Genomic DNA, 26923 nt, shown 5'->3' on the forward strand with positions numbered 1-26923 from the left:
CAGTGGTCCATTTTGTGACCATTTTTGGGTCCATCTTGGGCGTAGCCCTGGCCAGGCTCTTGTACTGCCCAAAGTGTATCCTTTAAGGCCTTTCAATAAATGCCTGCTTTATTCTTAACTCTGCCTAGCCTCTGTTCTAGGTCAGCCTACTCCAGGAATCAGTTTCTGGCAACCACAAAGGGACAGAAGGCAACTGGAAAACTCCCTGGACTAGAGGAACACCCAGCTTCTGCCCCCCCCCCACTCCTGCCAGCACTCCCAGGGGGGCACATCTGTGGTCCAGAAGGTATGAGAACCCAAGAATCTTTGGGTCTGGCACAGAGGCAGATGAGCATATAAATGGGTATTCTGGTTTAGCACCTGAGTTAGGTATTAAGAGATCTCTCGTAATTTTGTTTAGTGTAAAAGGACCAGGTGGAGCTGCTTTCGCTCCATCTCGTCTGCTAGGAAGGGACACCTTCTGAAACGCTGACCTTTAGATTGCAGTGGTACAACTTGGCCTGAGGCCAGAAGTGGCACAGTGAGTTAGCTTGAGCACTATGGCTCTGAAAGTCAGTTCATATCCCCTGCTGTAGGTGCTCTTGCTATTTCACTTGCTCTCTTCGGTTCTTTCCATCTCTGGACTTTCTTGCTTTGTAACTCTTAATATATGCAGTGTATATTCTCCTGTGAATGTTCTAACAGTAATATCCCAAGAGACAGCCCTTTGGGGTTAGTATTGAAAAACTGGGGGTACTTGACTGGTGGGGAATCAATGTTTTTTAAATCCAAACTTATCAGACTCTCAGAAAATATCTGGCCGACTTACGAACTTCATAACAATGAGGCGCGGCCTAAGTTTGGCAGCTTTGATAAGAGGTTTCTATCAAGTTTGATTTCCCATGTACATGAAGACAGATACCCTGGTGAACTGGAATATGCTAGGCTTTTTTATGATCTCAGCATGTCAACAAAGCCCAGAGAAAAAAGGAAGCAGAGTTAGATCCAGTTGCCTCGCCATGAAGGCGGGGTTGGTTCTAGCCGCATTCACAGTGGGCCTAGGCCCGGGTCAGGGCGCTGCCCCACCATGGCTGCCGCCCTCACCCCACCACTGTCACCACCCAAAGGGGAACAGGCAGGGGGAGACAGGGCTCAGGCAGGGTCCCTGTCAGTGAAGAGGAGAAAGGTGGGCCTTGGCAGTTATGGACACCGCCCCCACCACCATTACCACCCAAAAGGAAGGGGGAGGCAGAGGGAGGTGACAGCCAGCACCTGCAGCCCTCAACACAGCCCCCAGAGGAGGAGCCGGGGGCCAGAGCCTCCCATAAAGAGGAACCTCCCATGGACGGAACAGCGGCTCCTCAGCTCTCAGGCCTGTGAGCTTCCATAGCAACCTTGATGGTCAGGATCTGCCTCATCATCAAAGATCGCAGACTCACAGCGTAGCAGTAAATCTTGCGTGGTACTTTTTAGGATTGGGACTAGTCAAACTAGATTATTTGCTACAACAGAGTCAAACAGCTCTTGCTCAAGCAGCTCTGAGGAGGAGCAGGATGAGATGGATGAGATCGTTGATGCCCTAAATAGGCGAAGGAGGTGAAAGATAGTGATAAAAGCCATCAAAGAATGTAGTCCAAATGCCAAACGTACTAGGTCAAGAAAGGATAAAGGAGAAGGACCAAAAGAACCAGTTTTGCAAGCCACATTAAGGCAGGCAGTTGGCAATCAGGGACCAATATATGTGAAGGTTCCATACTCCCTTATCGAGTTAGAGCAGTGGAAGACTACTGTGGGAAAACATAAAGACAACACAGATAGAGTGGGAACGCAGAAAGAGCAATTAAGTCACAAAACCCTGACTGGGCTGATTTGAACTCTATGTTGGACACATTACTTGATCCCACTGAGAGACAAATGGTCAATAAAACCATCAAAACATCACGTGAAGTCCACAGCTAATGGATTGCTCCAAGGTACTCAGATATTCCCCCTTGAAAATCAGGGATGGGATCCAAATATACCAGAACATATGGCAAGGTTAAAACAGTATCAACGCTTTCTGGTATATGGAGTAAAGCATGGTGTCCCTAAAGCTATAAATTGGTCAAAGCTATATGAAGTAAAGCAAAATTATGATGAATCACCCACTTATTTTTTAAACAAATTAAGAGAAACTGCCATCAAATATATAGATTTAGATCCTGAATCAGCTGATGGTAAAGCACATCTGGTGTTACTTTTCATGGGTCAGGCTTCAAATGATATAAGAAGAAAGCTGGAAAAGATTCATAGATTCGATACATAGATAAACTGCTAGAGGTCCTGGAAGGTATTTTGAGACAGAGGCCCAGCTGAAAGAGTTAAATCCCAACCTAATAAGGCAACTCAGGAAAAATCATCCAAGAAAATTTCCCCTACAGAGAAGGATCAATGTGCATACTGTAAGAAGTGGAGGCATTGGAAGAACTGACTGTCAAGCACTGAAAGAAAAATCCTCAGTTCCCCAACTCCCAGTGATACAAACCTCAAGCAGCTCAAGCTCTGAATGATGGGGACCAAAGGCAACCCCCCTACCCCCAGCAGAGCCTCCAGTTATAGCCAAGCTGGGGAAAGAGGACACTGAATTTCTGGTAGATACTGGAGTGGGATATTGTGTGTTAAAAACCTCAGAAAGGAAACTGAGTCACAATACTGTCCATGTTGTTGGGGCAACCAGGGTAAGCGAAACACAGCCTTTCTTCCAACCTTCAAAATTTAAACTGGAAAAGCACTGGGGAACTCATCAATTCCTCTATATGCCTAACTCCACTAAACCATTGCTGGGGAGGGATTTGCTAGAAAAATTGGAAGCAGAAATTAAATCTTAAAAGGGAAAAGGTGTAAGAGTTTTAATTCCTGAATCTAAATTTGTCCAAGTTGCTGCACTTTTTATACAGGAAAAATGTGGTGAAATCCCCACTGAAGTTGAGAATGTGGTAAATCCAATGGTATGGGCTAGTGATATTGCAGGAAGATCCAAACGAGCAGAACCAGTGAATATTACACTCAAACAAGGAGTTACACCCGTAAGGCAAAAACAATACCCATTTAAATTAGAGAACTGTAAGGGACTGGTATCTGTAATTGAAAAATTCCTTCAACATGGTTTATTAGTGCAATGTGAGTCCAAATTCAACACTTCAATTTCAGCTGTTAAGAAAGCAGATGGTAAGAGTTATTGATTAGTGCAAGATTTAAGAGCAATTAACAAAATTACAGAGGACATACACCCAGTGGTAGCCAATCCCTACACCCTTTTGACACTGACGGATGAATTAGGGTGGTTTACTGCTGTAGACCTGAAGAGTGCCTTTTTCTGCATTCCTGTGCACAAAAACAGACAAGAGCTTTTTGCTTTTTAGTGGGAAAATCCCAAGACAGGGAAAAAAAGTTAGCTTACTTGGACAGTTTTACCCCAAGGTTTCAAGAACAGCCCAACAGTATTTGGAAACCATCTAGCAAAGGAACTAGAGGACTGGAAAAGATAGGAGCCAGAAGGAGTTATTCTTCAACATGTGGCTGACACTCTGATTGTGGCTGGAACCAGAGATGACTGTATACGACTTAAGGTAAGTTTATTAAGCTTCTTGGGACTGAGTGGATACAGAGTTTCTAAAGACAAGGCACAAATTGGTAATAAGTCAGTAGTTTACTTGAGGCTTGAGATCTTCCATGGACACTGACAGCTCAGCAAAGAACAGAAAGAAGCTATCTGTCAGATAGCCCCATACTGTAGGTGATGCAAGCTTTCCTGGGAATGGTAGGTTGGTGCCATTTGTGGAAAGCAAATTATGGACTGCTGGTAAAACCCCTATATGGAGCATTAAAAGCAGCTGAGAGAGTAATGATCTGCCAGTAAAACTTTTGATCTTTTTACATAAGAGAGACTGAATGTGGCTTTGGAGGTAATAGCACAGTGCCCCAGGAAGCAACAGAGGGCTGTGGCCTACTTTTCTAAACAGGTAGACAATGTTGCCCAAGGCTGGTCAGGATGCCTGACGGATGTGGTAGCCACTCTCATCTTGATCCAGGAAACCTGAAAGCTCACCCTTGGGCGATGTTGTAGTGTATGTACCTCTGCAGCTGCAGTAGCAGCTGTGCTGGAACAAAAGGGGGAACATTGGTTATCTGGTAACCAGATGTTAAACTATCAAGCACTGTTATTAGAGCAGGATGATGTTACCCTGAAAACAACCTCTGCTGTTAACCCTGCCAAGTTTCTGTCCTCCACCTTAATTGACAATGAGCCTGAACACGACTGTTTACAGACTATTGAAGAGGTTTATTCTAGCCAAACAGACCTGAAGGACATACCCCTGGAAAATCCAGACAGGCAGCTTTTTACAGATGGGAGTGGCACCCCAGATGGAACAAAGCTACCCCAAAGCAGGGAACTGTTCCTTGCTCTTGCACTGCTCCTTTAACCAACAAACAATCTCAAAGCCCCTGAGGCTCAGAAGGGATGCTTGGGGAGCCTGGGTCCCAGACACATGCCCTGCTCAGCTCAGCACATTTTTATTCGCAACAGTGGATGTGACCATGCCCAAATTAAACAAAGGAGTCACTAAGCACTATGTAAGAGATATGGATTGCTTTAATCAGTCTTTTCCAAATGGCTGCAATTTTCATTCGCAACAGTGGATGTGACCATGCCCAAATTATACAAAGGAGTCACTAAACACTCTGTAAGAGATATGGATTGCTTTAATAAGTCTTCTCCAAATGGCTGCACACCAATTATTTCCCCCGCTATAGAAAGAGGAGTGATGAAAAAATAAACAACCAAAACAAACATTCTCTTCAAGCTGAACTCTCTTTGCAAACACTTTTTATATCCTCAGTCCCTTATTTGGAGCCTTAGCACAAGGACAGGGGTGTGACTATGGTTCTGACCATAGAGACAGTGTACCCAGTCCCTTTATTAGACAGGTAACACTGGGAAACAGGAGAGCCAGCACCACCTTACAATAACCAACCCATCAAAAGGAAATTCCCAAAGGAGTTTGATACACACACTTTTAGCACTCACATTTCTGACTACAGTATGGCAGGTACACTACCTTATAGAAACAGAGTATCCCTACAAGCTGTCACAGCTGTAAGGCACTGGTTCTCCCATCACTTCTGCAGCTACAACTGCATTAGAAATGGAGAGGACATGCAAAGCAGAACTATTTCCACCAGTACTCAGTGAGCTTCATTTCCAATCATAATTAATCCAGTTACACACCACTGGCACCTGTGAGAGGCCAGCATATTTCAGATGCATTCCTAGAGAGCATTACCTAGTTTGTTTGGGAAGATGAAACAGGGAAACCTTATGAATGTGATTGTTTAGCAAAAGATTCTGAAAACATGAAACCTTGGATCGAAGTAGAATTGAAAACTATATAGCTTTGAGCTATAGGATACTGAGTGCTAGTTGCTATATAATCAAAGAACAATAGCCTAGCCAGCTGAAGGAGAATCCCTGTTGATTAAACAATACCCTTCTGTCGACAGTGAATCCAAAGGTCAAGCAGCAAGTGAAGAATTTGAAAGGTAGCTTTTAGAATTTAAAATGTAATGCTGTATGGTAATGTGGTAGTTCTTATAGGCTATATGTAAATTCTATAGAATGTGTGTGGTACTGGTTGGTCACTAGGAATTAGAAGATTCACTGTAGAAAAAGATATAATGTATTGTAACAAGATCTTCAGTCTCTTACCTGCTCCTCTCTTAATCTCTTAACTTGCTCTCTTCCCCTCTCTTAACTTTCACTCTTACCCCCTCTTGCCCCTCTCTCTCTACCCCTTTAATTACCTTCTTCCCTCATGCTCCCCAACCCCTCTCTCCACTCTCTCTCCCCCCTCTCTGACCACACTGTGGTCATGCTGTGGCTGGCAGTGTAAACAGATCTCTTCCACCCTCCACCTAAATAATAAACTGTTTATACCTGAACAGCCTGACCCTGGAGAAATCTCTCACCATGAGCCTGTGTTTTTTACACCAATACTAGTTGAGTTCCACTGTGGAAGATGTCATTCCAAGCACTCTGCGGTACAGCATCAAGCCCAGTGCATGAGCACAACAGCACCTTCTCACACATGCTTGTGATTTCAATATAAATGCCAGCAGAGGCACAGCATAAAGCAACCAATTTTAATCAAAAGGAAATACCAAATCATAAAATATCGAAGTCCAACTACTGTCCCTGCACACAAAAGCCCCAAAAAGTCTAATATGTGCCTGAGAACACTGTGAAAATGCTTCTTGAACTCTTGCAGTCATGGGGCAGGGATCACTTCCTTGGTGTGTTCCAATGCTCAACGGACTCTGGGTGAAAAACCTTTTCTTAATATCCAACCTAAATTTCCCTTGAAGCTCCAGCTGTTCCCTCAGGTCCTGCCACTGGTCACCATAAAGAAGTGGTCTTCCCCTCCAGAAGAAGCTGTCGACTACAGTGAGGCCTCTGCTCAGTCTCTTCTTCTCCAGGCTGAACAGACCCCTCAGCTGTTCCTCATGTGATTTTCTCTCCAGGCCCTTCACTGTTGGAGTCCATCAGGGCAAAAGGGCAGCAAGGGACTTTACCCCAGGCCCTGTGAAGAACCTTCTCAAGTTAGGGTGAGCAAAAGCTTACCCACAATTCACCCTGGAAAGTGGTATGTTAATGCTGCTGGAAAGTTCTATAGTTTCTCTGTTACTATTGGTTAATATCTGTCACGGTATTTTACATATTGCTAATCCCTATTTGTTATTGGTCTCTTTACCTTTGACTCTGCCACTAACCTACCTTATATAAGTTATTGTCACATCCTGGACACTGGCCTTTTTGCTGCACCCTATACTGTCGTTTGGATTACATGTTTGTTTTGTTATTAGAAGTTTTTTCCTTTTGGATCACTAGATTGTGCCTGTCCCTCATCTATTAGCTACCTTTAAGCAGACCACATGCTGAGAGTCTCTGAGGTAACACCTGGCCAGACCATCCAGGCCCAGCATGTTACACTTCACCATCTTCACAGCCCTCCTTTGGATTGTCTCCAACAGCTTTAGATCTTCCTTACATTAGGTTGCCCAAAGCTCAACACAGGTAAGGCTGCAACAATTTCTTGAAACCAAAGTGCTGTACCAATCCTCCCCATACCCTAACACCAACCTATTCTATCCTCTATGCTCACTGTGCTATCTTCCCCTTCAAGGCTTCACTGTGATACTTTCCCCTTTCAAGGCTCAGCAGGCCTTTTCACTGGAGTTTATCAACTGATAGTAGAACATGTCCCACTGCCAAACAAGGCTCAGCATGACTGCTTCCAATTCATGTTCCAAGAGGCTCTAAAAATAGGTGTACAAAATGTACATCCTAGCCCAGAAAGGCTAGGTTTATGCAAGCTGGTCGTTTTTCCTCACTTAACTTTGGCAATTATTAGAAATAGTCCACTGACCTATCAAACCTGCTGGCAGACCGATCACCACTGATTTGAGGCATGACCTCATTCAGAACTGGTATCAGTTCCAGGACAGAGGGGGGATATATCTCTCAAAGCCATAACTGTTCAAAACAAGTGCCTCACTTCATAAAGGTATGGCCAAACCTGACAGAAATATGTGGCTAATAGGTTATAGTAGTTTAGATTTGCCAATTTCATTTCCTGACCAACACACCAAATAAATGTTGTGGTTTTAAAGCATTTGCTAAAAAATCACTAGAAAAACTTACTCATTTCTTGCTGTGAGATATGGATTAGAAAAAGAGTAAAACAGGCTTAAAACTTAAAAGGAATAAAGTTTATTAACAAAACTACAAGAATAAGAAACCAGAATAAAACCTCCAGAAACCCTTTTTCCCCACTACCCAACCATTCCCTTGTTCACATGACAACATAGAGACAAAAAAAAAATCCTGGTGGTTAAAACAGTCCCAATTTTGCTATAGTCTTCTCATCAGTCCTTGTAGAGAAGAAGTTCTCTTCTGCCAATCTATGGCGTTTGTCACAAGAAAACCATTTTTCTCATGGCTTTCTATTTCTCTGATGCCAGCTGCCCGAAAATTCTGCCATCAGTTCTCTCCTCCCATTTCATATCACTCTGAGGTGTGTATGGGTCATGAGTCTATTGGTGTCATTTTAAGGATGGCAATTATTCAAGGATTCAAGGAATAATTAAGGATTATTCAAAGGCAAAAGTTCTCTTCATCTGTCTCTGTGAGCATCTCTGGAAACAGAAGTTTTCTCTTTGCCTCTTAAGGGCCACAAATCTTCAACAACTATCACTTCTCTTTTTCTGTTCCAGCATCTCATAGGATCACAACTACTTCACCATTTGCTTAAATCCACACTTTGAAATACTCCATTTCCCCCAAAATACTCTGTCATGAATTAAAGGAGTTTTTTACAGAACACTACTGTCCATCTCCATAGCTTTAACAGAAAAATATCTCAGCTTATTAAAGCATCTCCTTATTTCTCTCCCCCTTCTGAAGCTTAATTCCTTTCTTCACTATTTTTGATAGTTTATGTTGTCTCTTTACCTGCTGATCACTCTCTCTTGCCTTCTTCCTGGAAAAAGGACTAAATCTGCAAATCTCATCTGGTTAGTAAAATGTTAAAATCTCGCTCAAGCCACAGGTGTGCATGGTGCTGGGTTTCAGCTCAGCGGCGCTTAGAGCTGGGAGTCTCTCGAGAAAAGTTTCAGCCACCCTGGAAACTTCCCAGGAAGCTGCAGCAGAGCCCAGCCCGGCCTGGGCTAAGGAAAGAGCCCCCCAGGCCCCATCTCCTGCCCGGGGACCGCGGCCGGCCCAGCCCAGCCCCTGCTGGGGCTGCATGGCCTGGGCAGGGGACGAGAGCCAGCTGGAGTTCTGCTGCCTTTCACAGCCAGAAACAAAGAGAGACAAAGAAATTCCTGGGCTTAGGTCTTAAGGTGGTGTTCACAGGTTGGTCTCACTTTTCAATGGTCAAAACTACTGTCAGTTCTCAGAAATGGCCAGTTATTGGCCAGGAGAAAAAACTCCCATCAGCCTTTAGCAGCCTAAACTTCCTTAGGTGTTTTCCTTTGTTTCTTAAATGCTATTCCATCACATAGGTGAATTGTAGTGCCTTCTCAGAGCCTATACTCATTGGTCTGCCATGACTTCCACAGGAGACAAGGGTATCTGCACACACTTGCTCCTTCCCATTCCAAAAGATCATCTCAAGAGCTAAATTTCATTCAGAGAAAATCTTTTCCTTCTGACACCTCAGAAAAACCATCTGTGTAGGAACTTCATGTGCTTGCACGCAGAGAAAGGAAAACAACAACCTGTGTAAAACACACCCACATGCTATCACAAAGCAAAAATTGAAACAGGATCGCAAACATCAGCCAAGCAGAGGACTCAGAAGAGGTGCTTCTGGAAGAGAACCATCACATGGCAGCTGAACCCTGTATCTGGCACTGCAGCTTCAAGGATGAGGACTGGAGGAGGGTGGCAGAGAACAACAAGCAGAGGTGGGGGGCACATTAGCGATGGTGCAGGCGACACACTAAGCATGAGACTTAATATGAGTCTGTAACTTTCCACCATCAAAGCCAATAGGGGACACTTAGGAAGCATCATCTTACCTAGGGATAATTACTGCAAGCAAAGCATGCAATTTTAATTCATCTTTCTCATCACCTCCCATCATTAACTGGGAAGAGAAAGAAGTCCACCTAGAGACATGGGTGTGCCTGCTAAGCATTAGTAAAATATTTGCTGTATGCGTACCTTCAAGTACAATTGAGCTACATATTTCTAACAGTTTCAGGCAACCAAACCCATTTCCTAACTCAGAATTAGCTCTGCAGATAACTCCAACTACTGAATGTGTCAGTGGAAGGTGTTAAGGATTTATGTAGTGCATGGATCTAACAACCTACCTGCAGAAAAATAAATAAACAAAAACTACCACCATTACACAAAATACTTTTTTATTAAAAATAAATTTTATATATTATTAAATATTAATATTAAATATTAAAAATAAATCTGTGCGTATACCAAATGTTTCTTCACAGAAGTCATAATATGCATTAGCATGGAAACCAACTACAGAACTAAAAAGTTTACTGAAAATTGAGGGGACACTGAGATGAAGCACTCTTATTCTAAATGACAATCTCTCTTTTGTTAACACTGCATTTTTAGCTATGTCTAAACAAAATTTGATTTTTCCAACACTGCTGCGGTATGCTCTAAGAGACTACTTTCCTAAAAAATCCCAGCTGTGTGTTGTGAGTGCCAGTGATCCAGCAACTATGATAAGCATTTCTGAGTACCTAATCAAAACAACACAAGCCGCAGAACTGCATGACTGACATGGTTCTGCAAACACAAATTCATAACCAGTATGCTGTTTTTGAAAGCAGAGCCATTACATCCTTTCCATTTCTTGGCTGCTTGTGAGTTTTCTTTAAAGCTTTATGAAACCCTTACCATTAACTTGTCAACTGTTGCAAGCCATTTGCCCATTATTGTTCCTTATAAGAGAATCTAATCTTGCACCCTGAAACCAAAGGCAAAAAGACCAACAGTCACTATTCTGGGCACCAAAAAATGGGAGACTCAGTATGGGGAGTTCCAAGAATACTTTTAAAGTATACAGAAGAGGGATCTACCCAAGGGTTCTCTAAAAGTAAAAACAGAAATATACACACAAAACCACTCCAAAAAACAAACCAAACAAACCTAGCCAGAAAAAGAGCCCATCAAAATTTCACAGTTGTTGTTTTTTTATTCAAGAAACTAAGCATCACTAGAGGTCTGAGACAATAAATAACAGAGAGAAGAGAAAGTTCCTAAGCAGACTAAAACAAACAGCACAAATCTATACAATTATGTTTAAAAATATATGCGTAATTTTAGTTTAACTCTCCTTAGTTTAACTCCTATTTCACTTCTACATTGTCTTAATCTTCTGGCCTTGATACTCACTTACTAAAACGAAACCTTCTCTGAAAGACATACCTGTGTAGTCAGAATTCCCCATATGCAATTAGTAACACCCACCTCCTCCCCACCTACAATTTAAATAGTCTCTTAAATAACACAGAAACAACAGACATTATTTTAAAGGAAGCTGTGACCTCCCCACTTTCATACAGGAAAAGGTAAAATTCATACATAGCACAGCCTCTCCTACAGGCTTCAGGGGCCACATCTCAAGGAGGAGGGCAGGCCACTACTGCCTGCATGCCCTTCTTACCTTTGAAAGGTGCGCTTTCACCTTTCAAAGCACAAGCAGAACAACAATGGGGACATGCCACACTAAATTCAAAGCCCATGTTTTTGACACCATACCAATTTAGATGCCATTAAGTGATTTGGCTGCATAGGTCTGAAAATGTTGAGACATTTTCCAGTGGAATTTTTATATGCTTTTTATCATATGTAATTGAAGTCATGGGAACAGTTGACTCAACATACTCCCCCTTTCTTTTCTGAATACTTTGACTCAAAAAAACCCACATCAGTTCCAGATTTCTGTACCACCTGGCTTAGGAAGAAAACTTGGTATCATATGACAAATACTGTTCATCAAAATAAAGCCAAAGGATGAATCTACAATGTGTACATTACCAAAATCTATAGGGGTTTTAACTAGGACATGCTAAACCATGTAAAGATTAATTTGCAATTGTAAGGCTTTCTCTCTATTCTTCCCCTTGATTCTGACAAGGGAACCACTAGCTTTCCAAAAACACTCAGTAGGTTGTCTATTGCCTTTTCCCTCAACTCAGGAAAGCTATTCAAGTCTGGTTCTTAAAACACCTGCCACAGAGCAGCAAGTAAAATCATCCATTTTCCTACTGAAGATCACCTTTAGACAGATCAGCATCTTGGCTGCTGACATGATCAAAAGCAGTCTTAGAGCTAGGAAACCAGTGATAAAATGCTCCTCAAAGTAAGATGACTAGGGTGAGAAGTGGGGGTGGGAGTGGTGTTGACGGGTGTTGTTGATTTTTTTTTCCTAAATGAACCTCATATTGTATTGTTGCCCCTGAAATAAGAATTAAAAGTGTTAGAGCAAGATAAAAGAAGATGAACATCAAAAAAGACAACACTGACACGAAAACAAATCTCACAAGATTCATAAGAATTTACTGACTGCACAGTGAGAACAGGATTTTTTATTGGTGTTCAAGACACTCACAAGCCCCTCTGGACCTGGTGTGATGGATCCTGGCAACCTATTAACCCAGACAGGGAGCAGCACCAAACCACAGAATTTGGCAAGGGGACAGAGTTCCTGCAAGGTCCTCCCACCCACACTTCTGCAAAGGGCAAAATAAAGGCAAGAATTCAAAGAAAATCTTGAAGACTCTGGACAAGCATAATACAAAGAAAACAAATGATACTCTGATGGAGTGGTGTTGACACCCACAATTACTTCAGTTTTCTTTCAGCCCCTGGACAAGCTCATACCTTGTCAGAAGCCTAGTTCTAGAGAAAACTGATGGCAGCCAAGGCAATGGTATTATACCAAAATTTAACTTGCAGATTTATCTGGAACTAGTCTCTGGAATTAAAAAGCAATAAGTAAGGGATAAACAAAGCCTGTGCTCCAACTTAAACACAATATTCCTCAAAGGCTCCTGTAGCCTTGTATACAAGCCTCAGCTGTCACAGGGACACAAAGAGCTATTGCTCCTAACCATGTTATTTAGTGATCTTCCTCACAAGGGTTTTTTTCTCTGCAGACTCAGTCATCTAAAAATGAGAAGATATGAAAATGCATTAAGTACTCCTTATCTGTTGACATGAACCAATCTCTTACAAACTGTTTCTTCTGGAAAACTACTGTTTTGAAGAGCCAAGGAGCAGGGCTGAATGCATGGAGCAAAGACAACCAGAAACAGACACAATGCAAACTTGCTCAGCACTATCCAACAGCATCCAGGATCTTTAGTTTTTTACCAGTCCTGCTGAAACAAAATTTTTGAAAGGGTTCAAAAAAAAATTATCATTTATTTTTTATCAAAATTTAACACCAAGAAGAAACACTTTCCAACTGTCTCCTTTATTAGTTCTGTAAATATTACTGCATTTTTTTCTGTGAAATCCCAAACTACAATAACCAGTTTTTCAAAGAAAACACTTGGTTCACAACAGGCTTAAAAAAGAATTAAAATCAAGTTTAAGGCTTAATTATGTTTTGACAGCACCAAATCTCGTATCCTGAAATCAACAACAAAATAATTTATGCTGTATTTGCAACCAGTCTTATTGTCTACCAAATATGGTATGACCAGACACCACTGTATTCCCCTCAGGGTATGTGGTTAAAGCGTTGGGAGTCTTGGGAGTACCAGATGCAAGCAGAATTCAAATCCCACAATTAGAACAGAAAAATCTGACCTAACTTCTTCCACATTACAGGTCATTATTCTATCTCTCCTGTTTGCAACGATGAAGCCATCTTTTATCTCCTCAGAAAATTAGTTCTGCAGTCCTCATATCTGAAGGGAAAAAAAAAAAAAAATCTATTTTCTCAGATTGCCCCAAGGCTGTACAGCCAGAAACATGTCCCCAGTCTCCCATCTGCAAAGCCTTCCAAGACAGGATATTTGGCATGCCTTTCCTTGACTGGTATTTATTCTTTGAGGAGGCAAATAAGGCACTTTTCAGTCTTCATTTTGATATATTAGATTATTCTTCTTACCTGGTTTTACATTCAGAGTTGGAATTCATTTTTTTGTTTTTAAATGACTTCTATCCATCAGACACCAACTGCTGCCCCAGATTCCTCTTCCCTACGCCCTTCTCAGAGAGGATGGCCTACTCTCAAAATAGGCTCCAGGCCCCAAAATCCCTCTTAAAAAGGAGGCAATCACTTGACTGATTATCAGAGTCAGTGTGCAAACACCAGTTTTACAGCAACAACAGAAAACTCAAGGTTTCCATCTGTTATTAGATACATATTATATTATTGGCTTTTCGCAAATATGAAAATGAATACTACATGTATAAATGTTGGAAAATTTTGCTGTATTAATATAGTTTCTTTTATTTCTGCTATTGATGAAACTTAGAGATAGTAGTGGAATACATATGTATTTCTTAGGCTGTAGCATAGTATTAAAATAGATTGCTTTTGTTCATATAACCCAGAGAATGAAAAGAGAGTCAGGAAACCGCCCCTGCACTCTTAAGATTATCTTATCCAGATGAAGACAGCGGTGACTGGAGGTCCAAGAGAGGAATTTACTGAACCTCTGTTATGGAGGAGTGTGAGACTGCAAGGAGCCATAAGAAAGATTGATCTGCTGGGGTGGGGGAGTTGAAACTAAACAGAGGAACATCTAAATTTAAGAGGAATGTTTGAATTATGCATAACAATCTATGAATATGCAAGAGATTGGCATTTTTAAGGGACAATCCTTTGTTAGTAAGGCAGTGTTCTTGGCTGAATGCTGAGGGGCACCCAGTCATGTTCATTTTGCTTTATTTCTGTCTCACAATTGATTTTTCATTAAACTTTTTAAATTTTACCAAAAAGGTGAACTTCATTTTCCACACATTGATTACTGTTGAGGCTCACAAGTAAACAGCACTATATGTCATATCTTCTCTCCCTGCTTGTAAAAGAAGTAAATAACAGTTTTTTGTTACTTTGAAGTTTTCTGTCAATTGACGGATTGAAACTTTTTTCCTCTTATCAGTTAAGAGATACAATTTCCTTAAAACACATAATGAACATTTATGCTTGCACTGATATTCAAGCATGTCCAGTGTCACTCAAATCAAAGAGGATGCTTCAGATGAGACAAGCAACCTATGCCAGTCTAAATTTTTACAGCCTGAGCCTTGACCTTCAGTATTTTTGCTATTACCCATGGCAGTTCTGTAAACAGTTTAGCATTTGTATTATAGGTATTGTCTCCATTTTGGAGAATGAGCTGGAATGAGCATTTCCTCTAAGGAGAAATGACTTCAATAACTCCCTTTTCTTCCGACAATGAGAGAAATGGATACCAAGGGACGAAAGTGAAAAAACAGTAACACCGTTAATTAACAAAGCAAGATACCCACAAAGCACAGGAAAAAAAAAATTTGAACCTTACACTCCACCCCCACCTTGCCACATGGCCAGGAGGTGGTGGCTGCCCTTCTTCATCTCTGACAAGGGAGGAGAAGGGAGTTCATGCAGCAGCTGGGAACCTGTCGGATTTCTTGCATGGGTTTTCTCCTTGCAGCAGGCGAAGTTGGTGGAGTTGAATGTCCTTTCTTGTGTTCATTCAGTTCCTCAGAGGTCTTGGGTTTGGGGCAGTCCCCCACCGGCTCCCCAGAGGGGCCGGAAAGAAAAACAAGGCAAGCTGAAAACTGTTCAAGGACAAAAAAAAACAAAACGAAGCAAACAACCAACCCCCCCCTCCAAAAAAAAAAATTAAAAAAAACCAAAAACAAAAAAAACCCAAAAAACAAAAAAACCCCACCACGCTGAGAGGATTTCCCAGTACAGCCCCCACACTGTGTCTGGAGCACGCTGGAGAAAGACTGAACAGAGCCTGTGCCTGGTGTTCCTAGGCTCCGGCCCCGCCCCCTGGTTCATCTTAAAGATGCCGCAGACATTTCTGGGCATAAAGCAGATCATTAAGGAATAAAGTGTCATCATGAAATCATCCCAAGACAGCTATGAATTAATTTAAAGGTGTTTGACAAAGCCAAAGTCTCATTTGACTATGTTTTCAGAAATAGTCTAGACTGGTTTCTAAGTAAAATGTTCTGATTTAATTTTACCCTGCTATTCATCTGCAATTACACTTTTCTCTCGAGGCTCAGCTATCCACTGGATTTTGTTGCTTCAGAAAAGCATCAGTTCCTCTGACCAAATGAACACCTCCTGAACTGGATCAGGTATGTTAAGAAGACAGCCAAGGAGAGCCAGCAATCCTCCTTCCTTCATGGCACAGCAGGAACAGCATCTGCCTCTCTCCCACCCACCAATCTCATCTTGGCCATTCACCAAATAAAATCCATGCAGGCAAGTGCTAACTTTTGTCAAAAATACTGCTTCAGCCTGGATTCCAGCAGGAGGCTGTCAGAGAAAGGTGAGTCACTCCACCTCCACAGCTCAGAGATGTGACCACGACTAGGAAGAACACTCTGCACATGGAAAAGGAGAACCTAGTTTTTCAGACACTATGGCTGGCAGGAAAAAGGAAAAAAAATCCTGACAGCTTATATTACCACTATGAGAATAAAAGAAGACAATGTCAAAGTAGAAAGGAATCTAAACAAAAGTGAAACAAACTGCTAATGTTTAGGTCTCTTCAGAAGACTTCACAATTCTCTCACTCATATGTTTGTGTTTCTGGGCCTCTTATTCAGTCTTTCAGGCTTTCCAATTCCCCTCCTTACCCTTCTGCATAAAATTTAAATACTAAATTTTAATTTGGGGGAGTTTTTTTGATTCATTTTGGTTTGTCTTTTTTTAAAATGACATAAAGCTGACATTCTCATGATGAATCTGGATGTTGGGATTATAGACAAATTGTCATCTGCAAATTGCTGGCAATCAAGTACTATGAGAAAAGCAACACTGAAAGAAAGACAATTTGGAGTTCCGAAATTCTTGCTTTAAAAAGCTTGTTCTTAAACAACTTCAGCATCATCATCCTTTTAAGACATAATGGAACTGAGGACAGAACCGGCAAAAGAAAACAATGAAATTAGGATGCTGCAAAATGAGCCATTAAAAGCAATTTTATTCTACTTCGTAATTAAGAAAACTGGGCAAAAGACAGACAAGGCACACATTAACAGAGCTGCAAAAGAGTAGAAAACAAACTTCAAAACAACCCAACAGCTTAAAGCATGAGACAGGTCTAGATGCCCACTAATACCATTCATGAACAAACCCCATACATTTCCATACAGGAAGTATTCAGCAATTAGACAACAATCAATCAACATTCAGTACATTTAAATTTACAACGCCTTTAAAGAAAAACAAAAGAAAACACCCAAAATAATGAAGGCTCTTTCTATTGCATTGCATTTTCTTTCCTTCCTCAGTTTACCTTCCCCAAATAATCTCGTATTTTCCACTGTTTGTATAAACAAATATGTACACATCATATCGGATGTATACTAAAGAAATGTTTTTCCAAGGGGGAAAAAACTAATTAGAAGCCATGACTTAGTTCATGAGAAGCTTTAAAAACTAACTACTATGAAATTAAATCTTTAGCAGCAATACTTTGAAAAAAATCTACCTACAGACCCTTGTTTTACAGGTAAGGCATAGAGATCAAATAGCTTGTAGCTACATTTGAATGATGAGAAAGCAGAATGCAATAATTCTATCAGTTCAGGACTCTACATTTCAGATCTAAAACTGGAATTACAAATAAATCTACATAACTAAGCACAGACAAGAGAGTTAGCCATTAGTCATTTGTCACAAAACTGTATTATGGGATCTGACCAAGGGAAAAATTTCACCCCTTTCCAGCGACCATGATTCAGACAAAAATCAATTTTACAGGGTTAAATCTTCAGAATGAGCAATCTCTACTTAAAAATTGTGCTGATAAGGTAAGAGAAGGTTTGCTGCAGGCACAAAGACAATGTGATAATGTGACAAGGAGATTGGAAACACCTCCAGAATCCTCCCCCATCTCTATGTTTTTTAATGTTTATGTCCATTGGACACTAATTCTAGTTGGAGGTAGATGAGGTTGCCATTTTCACTTTCACCACAAGTTAATGGTATACCTCAACTCTAGTAGAATTAATTAACTGTATTACTTAAATTTAAGCTGTATACATGTAAACTTCTGTTTCATAGTCTCAGAAACCTCTAAGTCCAGTATTAATACACAAAATACAGGGAATTTCCCAACCTCCTCCCATCTTGCACATGTATTAAACATGTGCTTTCTTTGATTAATTATAATTCCAAACAGATTTTGTAACTCTCACAAATTGTCACACTGGATCACTGTGATAGCCTGCTCTGATAGGAACATAGGATAGGCACAACCAGTTGTCCCATTCCTGTCATGTTACCTGCTGGGCTTGAGTAGGCAAGCTCTCCTCTGGGGAAATATGAGACCAGATGAAGAACAGACAATTCCTATCTGGATTAGCTCCAAACAGGTCAGTGGGAACTGAGTGGAGTCAACCTGAATGCACTTCCATGGAGATTTCTGACTTTTTGCAATGACTTAGACACTAGGTTTTAACAACCAGACACTCAAGGGGTGATATATGAAAAGACTTTCATGTCCTGCTGCAAGTCACAAGAGGGAAGAAAAGGAGCCAACACCTTAATTAAATGTTACTGCACAAATTTCAGTAAATGTGGTTTTGGAGGTTGCTCTCTTCCCAGAAAAGCTGCCTGCTCTTTTAGATGGGCTAGCCCAACTGCTTGTGGTCAGTTTCCAACTCAGGTATCTGAAATGTTTGCCAAAAGACGACCACCTACCAAAAACATATAGCTCATTCCTTTCAGCACAGCACAAGATTGTAAAACCATCCTAGAGAGGGGTCACAGAGCGCGTAACAAGTGGTGGCTGTTGGAGAAGCAGCTCTTTGCAGCCAGCTCCTGAGTGAGCTCAGTTGCCAACCAGTGGTTAACTGCTGTCTGGAAAGAGCAGCTAGACTGCAAAACCACAAAGCACCCTGGGTCATGTGCTCCTCTGTTTAAAGCCTGGCTGTCCCATGGTCCACGGAATGCCAGCACTTGGCCAGAAGCGTTACTTCTTTTGGAAAGCTTCAATCTATACTTACTTACCCTTTAATATTCAATCCCTGTGAGAGGATTAAGTCCTCCTGAACTTGCTGGGAGGACTATCAAGAAAACAAAGCCAGAAGTCATGCTCCCCAGATGAAGAAGTCAGAGCACTCTGACAAAGTTGTTACGCTGGGAGCTCCAGTAAAGAAACCAGCAACATCCACACCTACTGCTCTTCTTTCTATGAATCAATGCTGGGCAAGAAACCTGCAGCACGCAACCATGGAACAGTGATGTCCTTACTGTCAGTAGCTGGTGTAAGGTTTTCCACCCTTCTAAAAAACATCACTTACTTGAACATCTTTACTTTCACACTCCAAGGTGTGCTTCTCACCTGGAAAGCATGTTCTGTGAGCTACTGCACTGATTACAACCCCAGAGTGTACTGCCCCTTACCCTAATTTCCATTATGCGAAATTTTTGGTTTGTAATGACTTGAAACATTGTTCTACTAAAAAGGGCAGAATCAAAACAGTCCTGTATCCTCCATACAGCAAGGAGCTTGAGGTGTGGGATTCATATATATATATATGTATGTATGTATGTGTGCATATTTGTATACATATGCAAACATACTAATTTGCTGTAATTCAAATTGATCTTCTTGAATGTGGTCATTTTCCACATCTATTTTGTTTCTATTTTGTTCTATGAGTAAATTCTCACATTGAAAAAATAAATATTTTTGGCGACTGAAGGCATCTGGAGAGCTTTGGAATCTACATCAAGATTTAATAATCAGGTAGCTTTCTAACGTTTTTTTGGTCCAAATGAAGAAAAAGCCCCTAGATTTCAGAACCAAGATCACATTACAATCAAGGGCAGAAAAGTGACTTATTTAGGGCTTAAGACTCGAAGCCATACAGCCATTACCAGCTGATATTCTCAGCTGGCAGGTATCTCCAAAGAGGAGGGAAAATATTTTTTCAAAACCTCAGCTACAGGTTGAAGGAGAGTTAAGGGAAGGCAGGCAGACTCCAGATCAGGTTGTGAGAATGAGGACTCATCAGACTGCATTCAGCTTTAAACAAAAAAGAGGTCTGAGTGAAAGTTTAACTTATCTTAATAGTCCTTTGACTCCAAATTATTCCAGGCTCAAGCCTGCTGTCAACATTGCTCCTACCATTCCTCAGCCTGGCAGCAACTGTTGTAAACTCTCATTACTGGAGCATGTTCTAAGAGCTAGCCAAGCTTACATAAAGGTCTTTGTTCAGTATTTTTTCAATTTGCTCTACTTTTAACCTTCTTATACCACAGGAATTTTTTTAAATCCCCAGAATTTAAATCCAGTAAAACACAGCTCTAAACTTATTTGTTAAAATCACACCAGACATCTCACCTAACCACATCAATGAACGTATTACAATATATAAATCCAGTCACATTTTTATCAGCAGTAGTCTTCATCTCTTCATTGCCATAAGGAGGTATATAAATGTCTGCTGGGATAATACACTCTATGGACTAATAAGATACAGATGTATACATATAGTAATTTTAAATGTAATACATTATATATGCAAGTATGTTCAGGGGTTAAATATATTTGCATACATTATCTTGATACATAAGGCATTTTAATGAGTTTTAATGTGTATGCATACATATATAAACATATACGTGGACATCTGTCAATTTAATTTTTATTTATTAAACCCAAACACAATTTTTTCAACTTCTGGTTATTGCATACCTATTTTGGAAGGTGTCAAAATGACATCATTCAGAGTATTTATGACTAAGGATGTCTATTAAGCCTAGAGAATTCCAACACAAGTGAATCAACCAACCAGTGGATGGCACAGGCTACCCAGAGAGGTGGCACAGGCTCTGTCCTTAGGGCTCCATTTTCAAGACACAAATGCAAAAATCTCCATGCAGCCTGCTCTCCTTTGGGCACAGGGTCAGACTAGAGGCCTCCTTCAGGTGAAGGTATCTACCAATTTCTTGACCAAGCCTCCACACCCAACAGCTTGTGTTAATTATTTTACTGAGTCACTAAAAATAATTATTCTACTCAGAGAAACAGCTGTCATTTTGTCAAGGAATTAGATGAAGTTACTACACTCTTCTGCTATTTTGCTAAGCCTTGTTTTGGAAAAAAACTACTCATTAAAAGAAATTGTCATCCCTTTTCTTCACAAAACTTATAAATCAAACTGTTTATTATCCTTCACAGTTTATTAAACACATGCAAAGAGCAAGTCATGAAGAGCCAAAGGAGATCTATGCTTCTTGTGGGTCTGCCCTATAATTCAGCACCAATCAATTAAAAATGGGTAAGGAAGATGGTTTACATCTGTCGCACAAACAGCTCATAGGGAAAAAACTAAAATTTAAAAACATGAAGATCTTGTCAGCTTCCTCAAGTTTTCATAGATGTTTTGTGAAGAAGTACAGCAGTTAATCACATTTTTTCCACAGAAAAACCATCTGAAGACCATGCAAGTCTCAAAATTGTCTATTAATCATTAACAAACAAAAGACATGTGGGAAATCAAAGGAGAAGCATCTTTTCTTCATTCACTCATTTGTTCACCTGACTGCCAAGGATACTGGTGATCCCAGAGAGCCAGCCTTATGTAGCCACTAAGCCACCCACCCCATGTCAGCATCTTAAATAAAAGTGCAAAAGGGATCCTGCAAGAAATGCAAACCTTTGCCAGGGAAATCTGAGAACAGAATTGACAGAAAGAGGAATAGAAAGTCTGTAATAGAAGAAAAATAAAGACTTTGCTCCCCCTTCCACATTGAAATGTCATTTCTTGAAATATCTACTAGGGAACTAAACACTGAAGAAACAAATATTTGGGGCCTTCTACTAAAAAACAAACAAAAAAAAGCCAAAATAACAAAAACAAGAACTTATAAAACGCTGTATTACCCAGTTCAAAGAAAAACACTGTCAAGAAACATCCTTTTTGTCTTTTTTCTGAGGTACAGCTTATGAGATATCTCAACAATTTAATTTCAGTCAAGTGGTAAGGGAGCTTTGCTTAAAAACAGGCAGCTAGAGCCCAGAGCAGAATAGGCATGCCAGAAACCTGTGTGCTAACGAGAGGAAATTATTTGTAAACTAGGACCGTTCAGTTAGATAGTTACTGTCTGTTCCATTTATCTACTAAAACCAGACAATTACTGAAAAAGACTAAATGCAAAAATAGCTACTGCAGAATATGTCAGTTTCACAAATCATGACAACTCTCCAGCCAAAGGATTTCCTAACTACAGTGAGTATGATTCACATGAGGGTCAGAAATTAACATGCTAAGCAACCATGGCATCACCAGGACATCATTACAGAATATTTCCTTTCAAGATGCTAATTTGCTAATAATAATCTACCTGTAATTTTAGAAAGGAATTCTTCACGTGTAAAATAGAATTTGTTTTGCTCACGCTTTTTCCCTTCCTTACAGCATTTCCAAAAGTACACTACAAAGCAAAGTACAGATTCTTTGCTGCTTTCCAGAAAGTATATGTCAAAACAGCAGGAAAAACATTTTTTTTCATAAAACAGATCTACAGAAAATCTAATTCAAACATAAAAACTTCACCATTTAGCATAAAAAGATAGTTCAAGAGCAGAATATGCATACACATGATTTCTATTATGAAATATTTTAGTGCTATAAAAACAAGTGGCTTGCTCAAAACATCAACCTTACAGAATCAAGACTGATACACACCTTATCACAAGACCACCAGATGTTAAAACCTACTTCGCCATCAAACATAAGGAAAAGGGATAAATGCCAAGCCTCAAACATTCACATGGAATGATGGAAGGCAGGAAGCTTCTGCAGAAACGTCACTGCCCATTTCAGTAAATGTTTCCAGGCAGAAGATGTCTCTTAAAATTCTGGCCATCACTAAGGCAGACAGGATCACAGAGGTCTCTGAGCATAGGTGTTCAGTCCTCTTGAACAGTTCTGGTGCAAAATTCAACCTTCCTTTCTTCCAGCACCTTTGCAGTGGCAACACCTACACACCTATCAGTGAAGCCTGGGCTACAAGGACCCAAAAGAAAAGCCCATCCTTCTGTGGTCTATCCTGAAGCATGGTCTCAATCATAAAATCTCATTTTTTACTTAACTACGTACCCAAGGCAGACATTTCCTTCTACTACATTCAGACAAATGGTTGCAATATGCTACTAAAACCCCAATGAGTCCTATAACCAGAAGCTTTAAACATCTGAGCATCTGTAGAACTGCTCAGTTTGATACATCCTGCTCAATGCTGGCAAGATCATGCCTCAAAGCAAGTGCCTGTGGCTGGCAGCCTTGGCTGCAGGGACGGAGTGCTGGTGTGAAACTGTTTATCTTCTCTTATTAATGGGGTACTGAGGTCCCTCCCGGGAAGGTCACCTGAGCCACAGACCTGCGTCCCCATGCCGTGTGGGGAGCATCTGTCTCCACTATCAGGCTAAATACTGTCATCCACCTCAGTCCCACCCAGCCCTTGACACGCCCGGGAGAAGGTAGAATTGACACAGGAGGAGATCAGAAGCCGATGTCTTCAGGCCGAAGTATGGCAAGCAGGGAGGAAAGGAGACCAGGAGGTGACTCACCCCTCCCACACCTTCTTTTTTGAGATCTGGCGGCGGGGGGGGTTGAACCCAGCCGTGCCAACTCCTCCTCTGGGGTCCAGCCGGCCGACAGCCCGCCCCGCAGGGGCTGCGATGGGCGCACACGCCCGGACGGGTGGGCACGGGGGACCCCCATCCCCCGCCCCACCCAGAGGGAGGGAGCCGGCAGAGGTGCCGCCCAGCCGGGTCGGGCGGAGCCGCCCCGGGGAAGGAAGGAAAGAGGGCGGGCAGGGGCGGCGGCGGAGGGGCGCGGGTTGCCGGCGCCTCCTCTCTGCTGCACTGCAGAGGCGCCATCTTCCCGCGCCTCCGCGCCGCCGGCCGCGGGGGGCTCGGGCCGGCCCCGACCACCACCCGCGGGTTACCGCCTTCCCGCGGGGCCACTGCACCAGCCGCCGGGGAGCTCCGGCCGCCGCCCCGCGCACCTGCGCCACCCCCGCCCGCAGCCCTGCCCCCCCCTTATGTGGGAATACCGCTGGCTCTGCAGCTCGACTTCGCTTCCCTCCCGGGGGGACGCCCCGGCATCCCCCGCTCGCAGCCTGGCTGCTAGCCCCTAGCCCCCACCCCATCGGGAGATGCCACAGGCCCACCCGCCTGCGGCGTGCCTACTCGCGAGTCGAGTTTCCCTTCCCAAGCCCCCAGCGGAGCCAACCCCAAGGTGGAGCCGGCGCCCCTGCCATACCTACGCAGCACTGCCCATGGACCCCTGCCCGCTGCAGGCGGGCGGCGGCCTAAGGTAACGGGGCAGCGCCCCGGCAACCGAACCGGCGCACGGAGCCGGACACGCGCAGCGGGGCCGCCGGCTCCGGGAGCTCCCAGCCCGCTCCCTCCCCGACGCCTCTGCCACCTCCCGGCTCGCCGCTTCTATTGTTCGGCGAAGGGAGAGCGGCGGCAGCTAGGGATGGAACACCTCTGGGAAAGCAAATATCGCCTGCCGCGGCCAAGCCCACGCCGCGGGGACGGCTGCCGACAGACAAAGCTTCGGAGAAGCGGTAGAGGGTGGCGGGGAAGCCTCCGCCCGCCGCTTTCTGCCGCACTTACCTCGAGAGCCCGGGCGGCGCCGGTGGCAAGCAGCAGTACGGCTAAGTGGGGCAGCATCGCGGCGGCCGGGAGCGGGAAGGGAGGGAGGAAGGAAGGAAGGAGGGACGCCGTCCGGCGAGACGCGACGAGGTCCGACTGTAAATCCTCGAGGCCGCGCCGCTGCCGAGGAGAAGGACTGATCTGCGGCAGCGCCGGGAGCGGCGCGGCGGAGCCGGTCAGCTGATGTCCCGGCCCGCCCCCGAGCAGGCGGTGCTCCCGCCCAGCCTGCGGGGACCCCTGGCGGCGGCGCCCGGCCGCTGCGGCCCTGGCCAGGGGCGAGCGCACCGACCCTTCCCTGCCCTCTGTGGTTCTCGGTAGCCGCTCCAATCCCTCCTCGGCCGCTCGCGTACCGCAGATCACCGTCCTCCAAGGCACCGTGCTGCCTGTGCACAGCCTGCGTCTGCAGGGACCGCGACGCCTCCGTGCGTGGTCCCCCTTCGCTGAGGCACTGCATTCAGAAACGCACCCCTCATCGTTGCAAGGTGCTCACAAAAACACCCAGATCTAAAGGTGTTGTGTGATTTATAGGCTATTTAACACATTCTGCATTTCCTGGCAAGGTCGCACACCAGCCCGGGATCGCCCGCTCCCTTCGAGCTGGAGGTGATGAGTCAGCACAGACGTTTCACACATGGCACACCACACACACCATCGATAACAAAGATATGCAGGAACATCAGGAGAGCTTATGGCAGGTGAACAAGGAAGAAATCAAATGAAAATGTAGGACTTCATCAAATACCATCAAATCAGGAGGCCAACATAATCTCACCGTTTCACCCTCTGAACAGCACTGTTATAATTGAAAGTGAATATTAGGAACTTCATGTTGAAACAGCTGCTATTGTAGCCAAAATTCAGTGTGATAGTGACCTGTTCTGCCACTGATGTGCAAACTCTGTGGCAGGATTTCTGATCCCACCAAGGTTCCCAAGACAGCAGCTGACAGACCCACCCTGTAACAGCAACCAGCAGCCAGGCTGTGTGAGGGCAGGTGGTTGAAATCTGGAGCATGAGTCTGATGAGGAGTAGCTGAAGCAACCTGGAGTGTTCAGCCTGGAAAAAAGGAGTCTCAGAAGGGATTTTCTCATTTCCTGTAATTACCTGTTAGGAGGCTGCAGAGAGGTAAGGGGTCACTCTCTTTCCCCCATCATAAGTGATAGGATAAGTGGAAATGGCCTCAAATTGCAACAGGGGAGATCTAGGCTGGATCGAACTGCCCAGGGAACTGATTGACTCATGAACCCTGGAGGTATTTAAAAGGTGCATGGCACTTTGTGGCACCCTAGGGACATGGTTCAGTGATGGACTTAGTAGTGCTGAGTTATTGGTTGGACTTGATGATCTTATGGTTCTTTTCCAACCTAATTGATTCTGTGATATAATTCTATGGCGTGCCCTTGATGTATGGCTCACTACAGAAGCCCAGTGTTGTGCTCACTGCCACTCTCACACTCGTCTTCTCTTGAAGTCAGAACTGCAATCCACTGGGACTCTTGGCCAAAGTTATGTCTGGATGTGGAAGAATGCTTTGCAGGTTGGAGAGGAATCCAGGTTGCCTGTCAGGTGGGCCACAACCTGCAGTGCAAGACCATAGTGCTATCGCAGTTCACCCTGCAGCCAGGCCTTAGAGTTAGGAGACTGTTCTCATACAAACATGAATCTTCTCATACAAGCCTATGAACTGGCAATGCATGGAGACTTTTGGGGAATTTCTTGAGTCACACGTGGTGAATTTAACAGCTCTCTGACTGGCAGATAACAGCTGAGCTTCTGAAACACACCAGTAACACAACTGTACATTGAAATGGTTAAACAGTAACAACGGCAGGCTTAGCTGTAATAATTTAACACCATTTTCTGCTTTAGGATGATGATCACATGGCTTTCAGGCATTAGAAAGGATTTGCTGTGCCAATTTTCTAACTAGTTGGCTTCTAAACTCAGACATTGGAAAAGCAACTCCATGGCTGCAAATAAGCAGCCTGTTAAAACTTATAGAGGTCATTCAAAAACAATTCTTCTCTGAAACAATGGAGGCAATCAGAAGGAAGATATTTGCAAGTTTCTGGGGAAGAAAAGGGGGGGATGGATGGATGGATGGATGGATGGATGGATGGATGGATGGATGGATGGGAAACTAAAATAAATTCATGTAGCTCTTCTATTATAGATTGGCTTGGTACCTTTTTGTAATCACTTCTTCCTAGTGCTAAAATCAAAGACTGTTTCAACTGCTGCTTCTCTGAATCAGCCAAGCTTGCTTTTTTTGTCACAGTGGGAGTGTAAGAAGGCTGGAGGTTCTTTTTGTTTATGGCTAGGAGTGGAGCAGACCCATGGGATTGCACACCATCAGGGAAAGCAGGAAAGACTCCACTGAAAAGATGGAGAAAAGTCAAAGGTACCAGGAAACCTCTGTGAAAAAGGTGTTTGCATTTATAGCCATTAAACACCAGTGGCAATATCCAAAGTGACAATGTTTGCTTAATATTTCATTAAG

At 43.0% G+C, this 26923-nt stretch overlaps 1 protein-coding gene and 1 long non-coding RNA gene across 9 annotated transcripts in view; one reads left to right on the top strand and one right to left on the bottom strand.

Moving 5' to 3' along the window:
- The window catches only part of APP (amyloid beta precursor protein), a 233010-nt gene extending 208189 nt beyond the window's left edge, over positions 1-24821 (bottom strand). For 3 of the 8 annotated variants that reach the window (XM_086883392.1, XM_086883389.1, XM_086883388.1), the window contains exon 1: positions 24385-24819. In XM_086883392.1, the coding sequence (XP_086739518.1) occupies positions 24385-24441 (57 nt within the window). In that variant the 5' untranslated portion in view covers positions 24442-24819. The other 5 variants (XM_086883394.1, XM_086883393.1, XM_086883390.1 and 2 more) reach the window with 3 other exon arrangements.
- On the top strand, positions 1040-16977 carry LOC111940987 (uncharacterized). The gene is made up of 4 exons (XR_002869799.2): positions 1040-2696; positions 3439-3587; positions 6538-6659; positions 15791-16977. It is a non-coding gene; the product is annotated as an uncharacterized LOC111940987 (long non-coding RNA).
- Positions 24822-26923: the final 2102 nt, after the last annotated feature.

Source organism: Cyanistes caeruleus, chromosome 3 (assembly GCF_971803275.1).
Source record: "Cyanistes caeruleus chromosome 3, bCyaCae1.hap1.1, whole genome shotgun sequence".
Taxonomy (NCBI): domain Eukaryota; kingdom Metazoa; phylum Chordata; class Aves; order Passeriformes; family Paridae; genus Cyanistes; species Cyanistes caeruleus.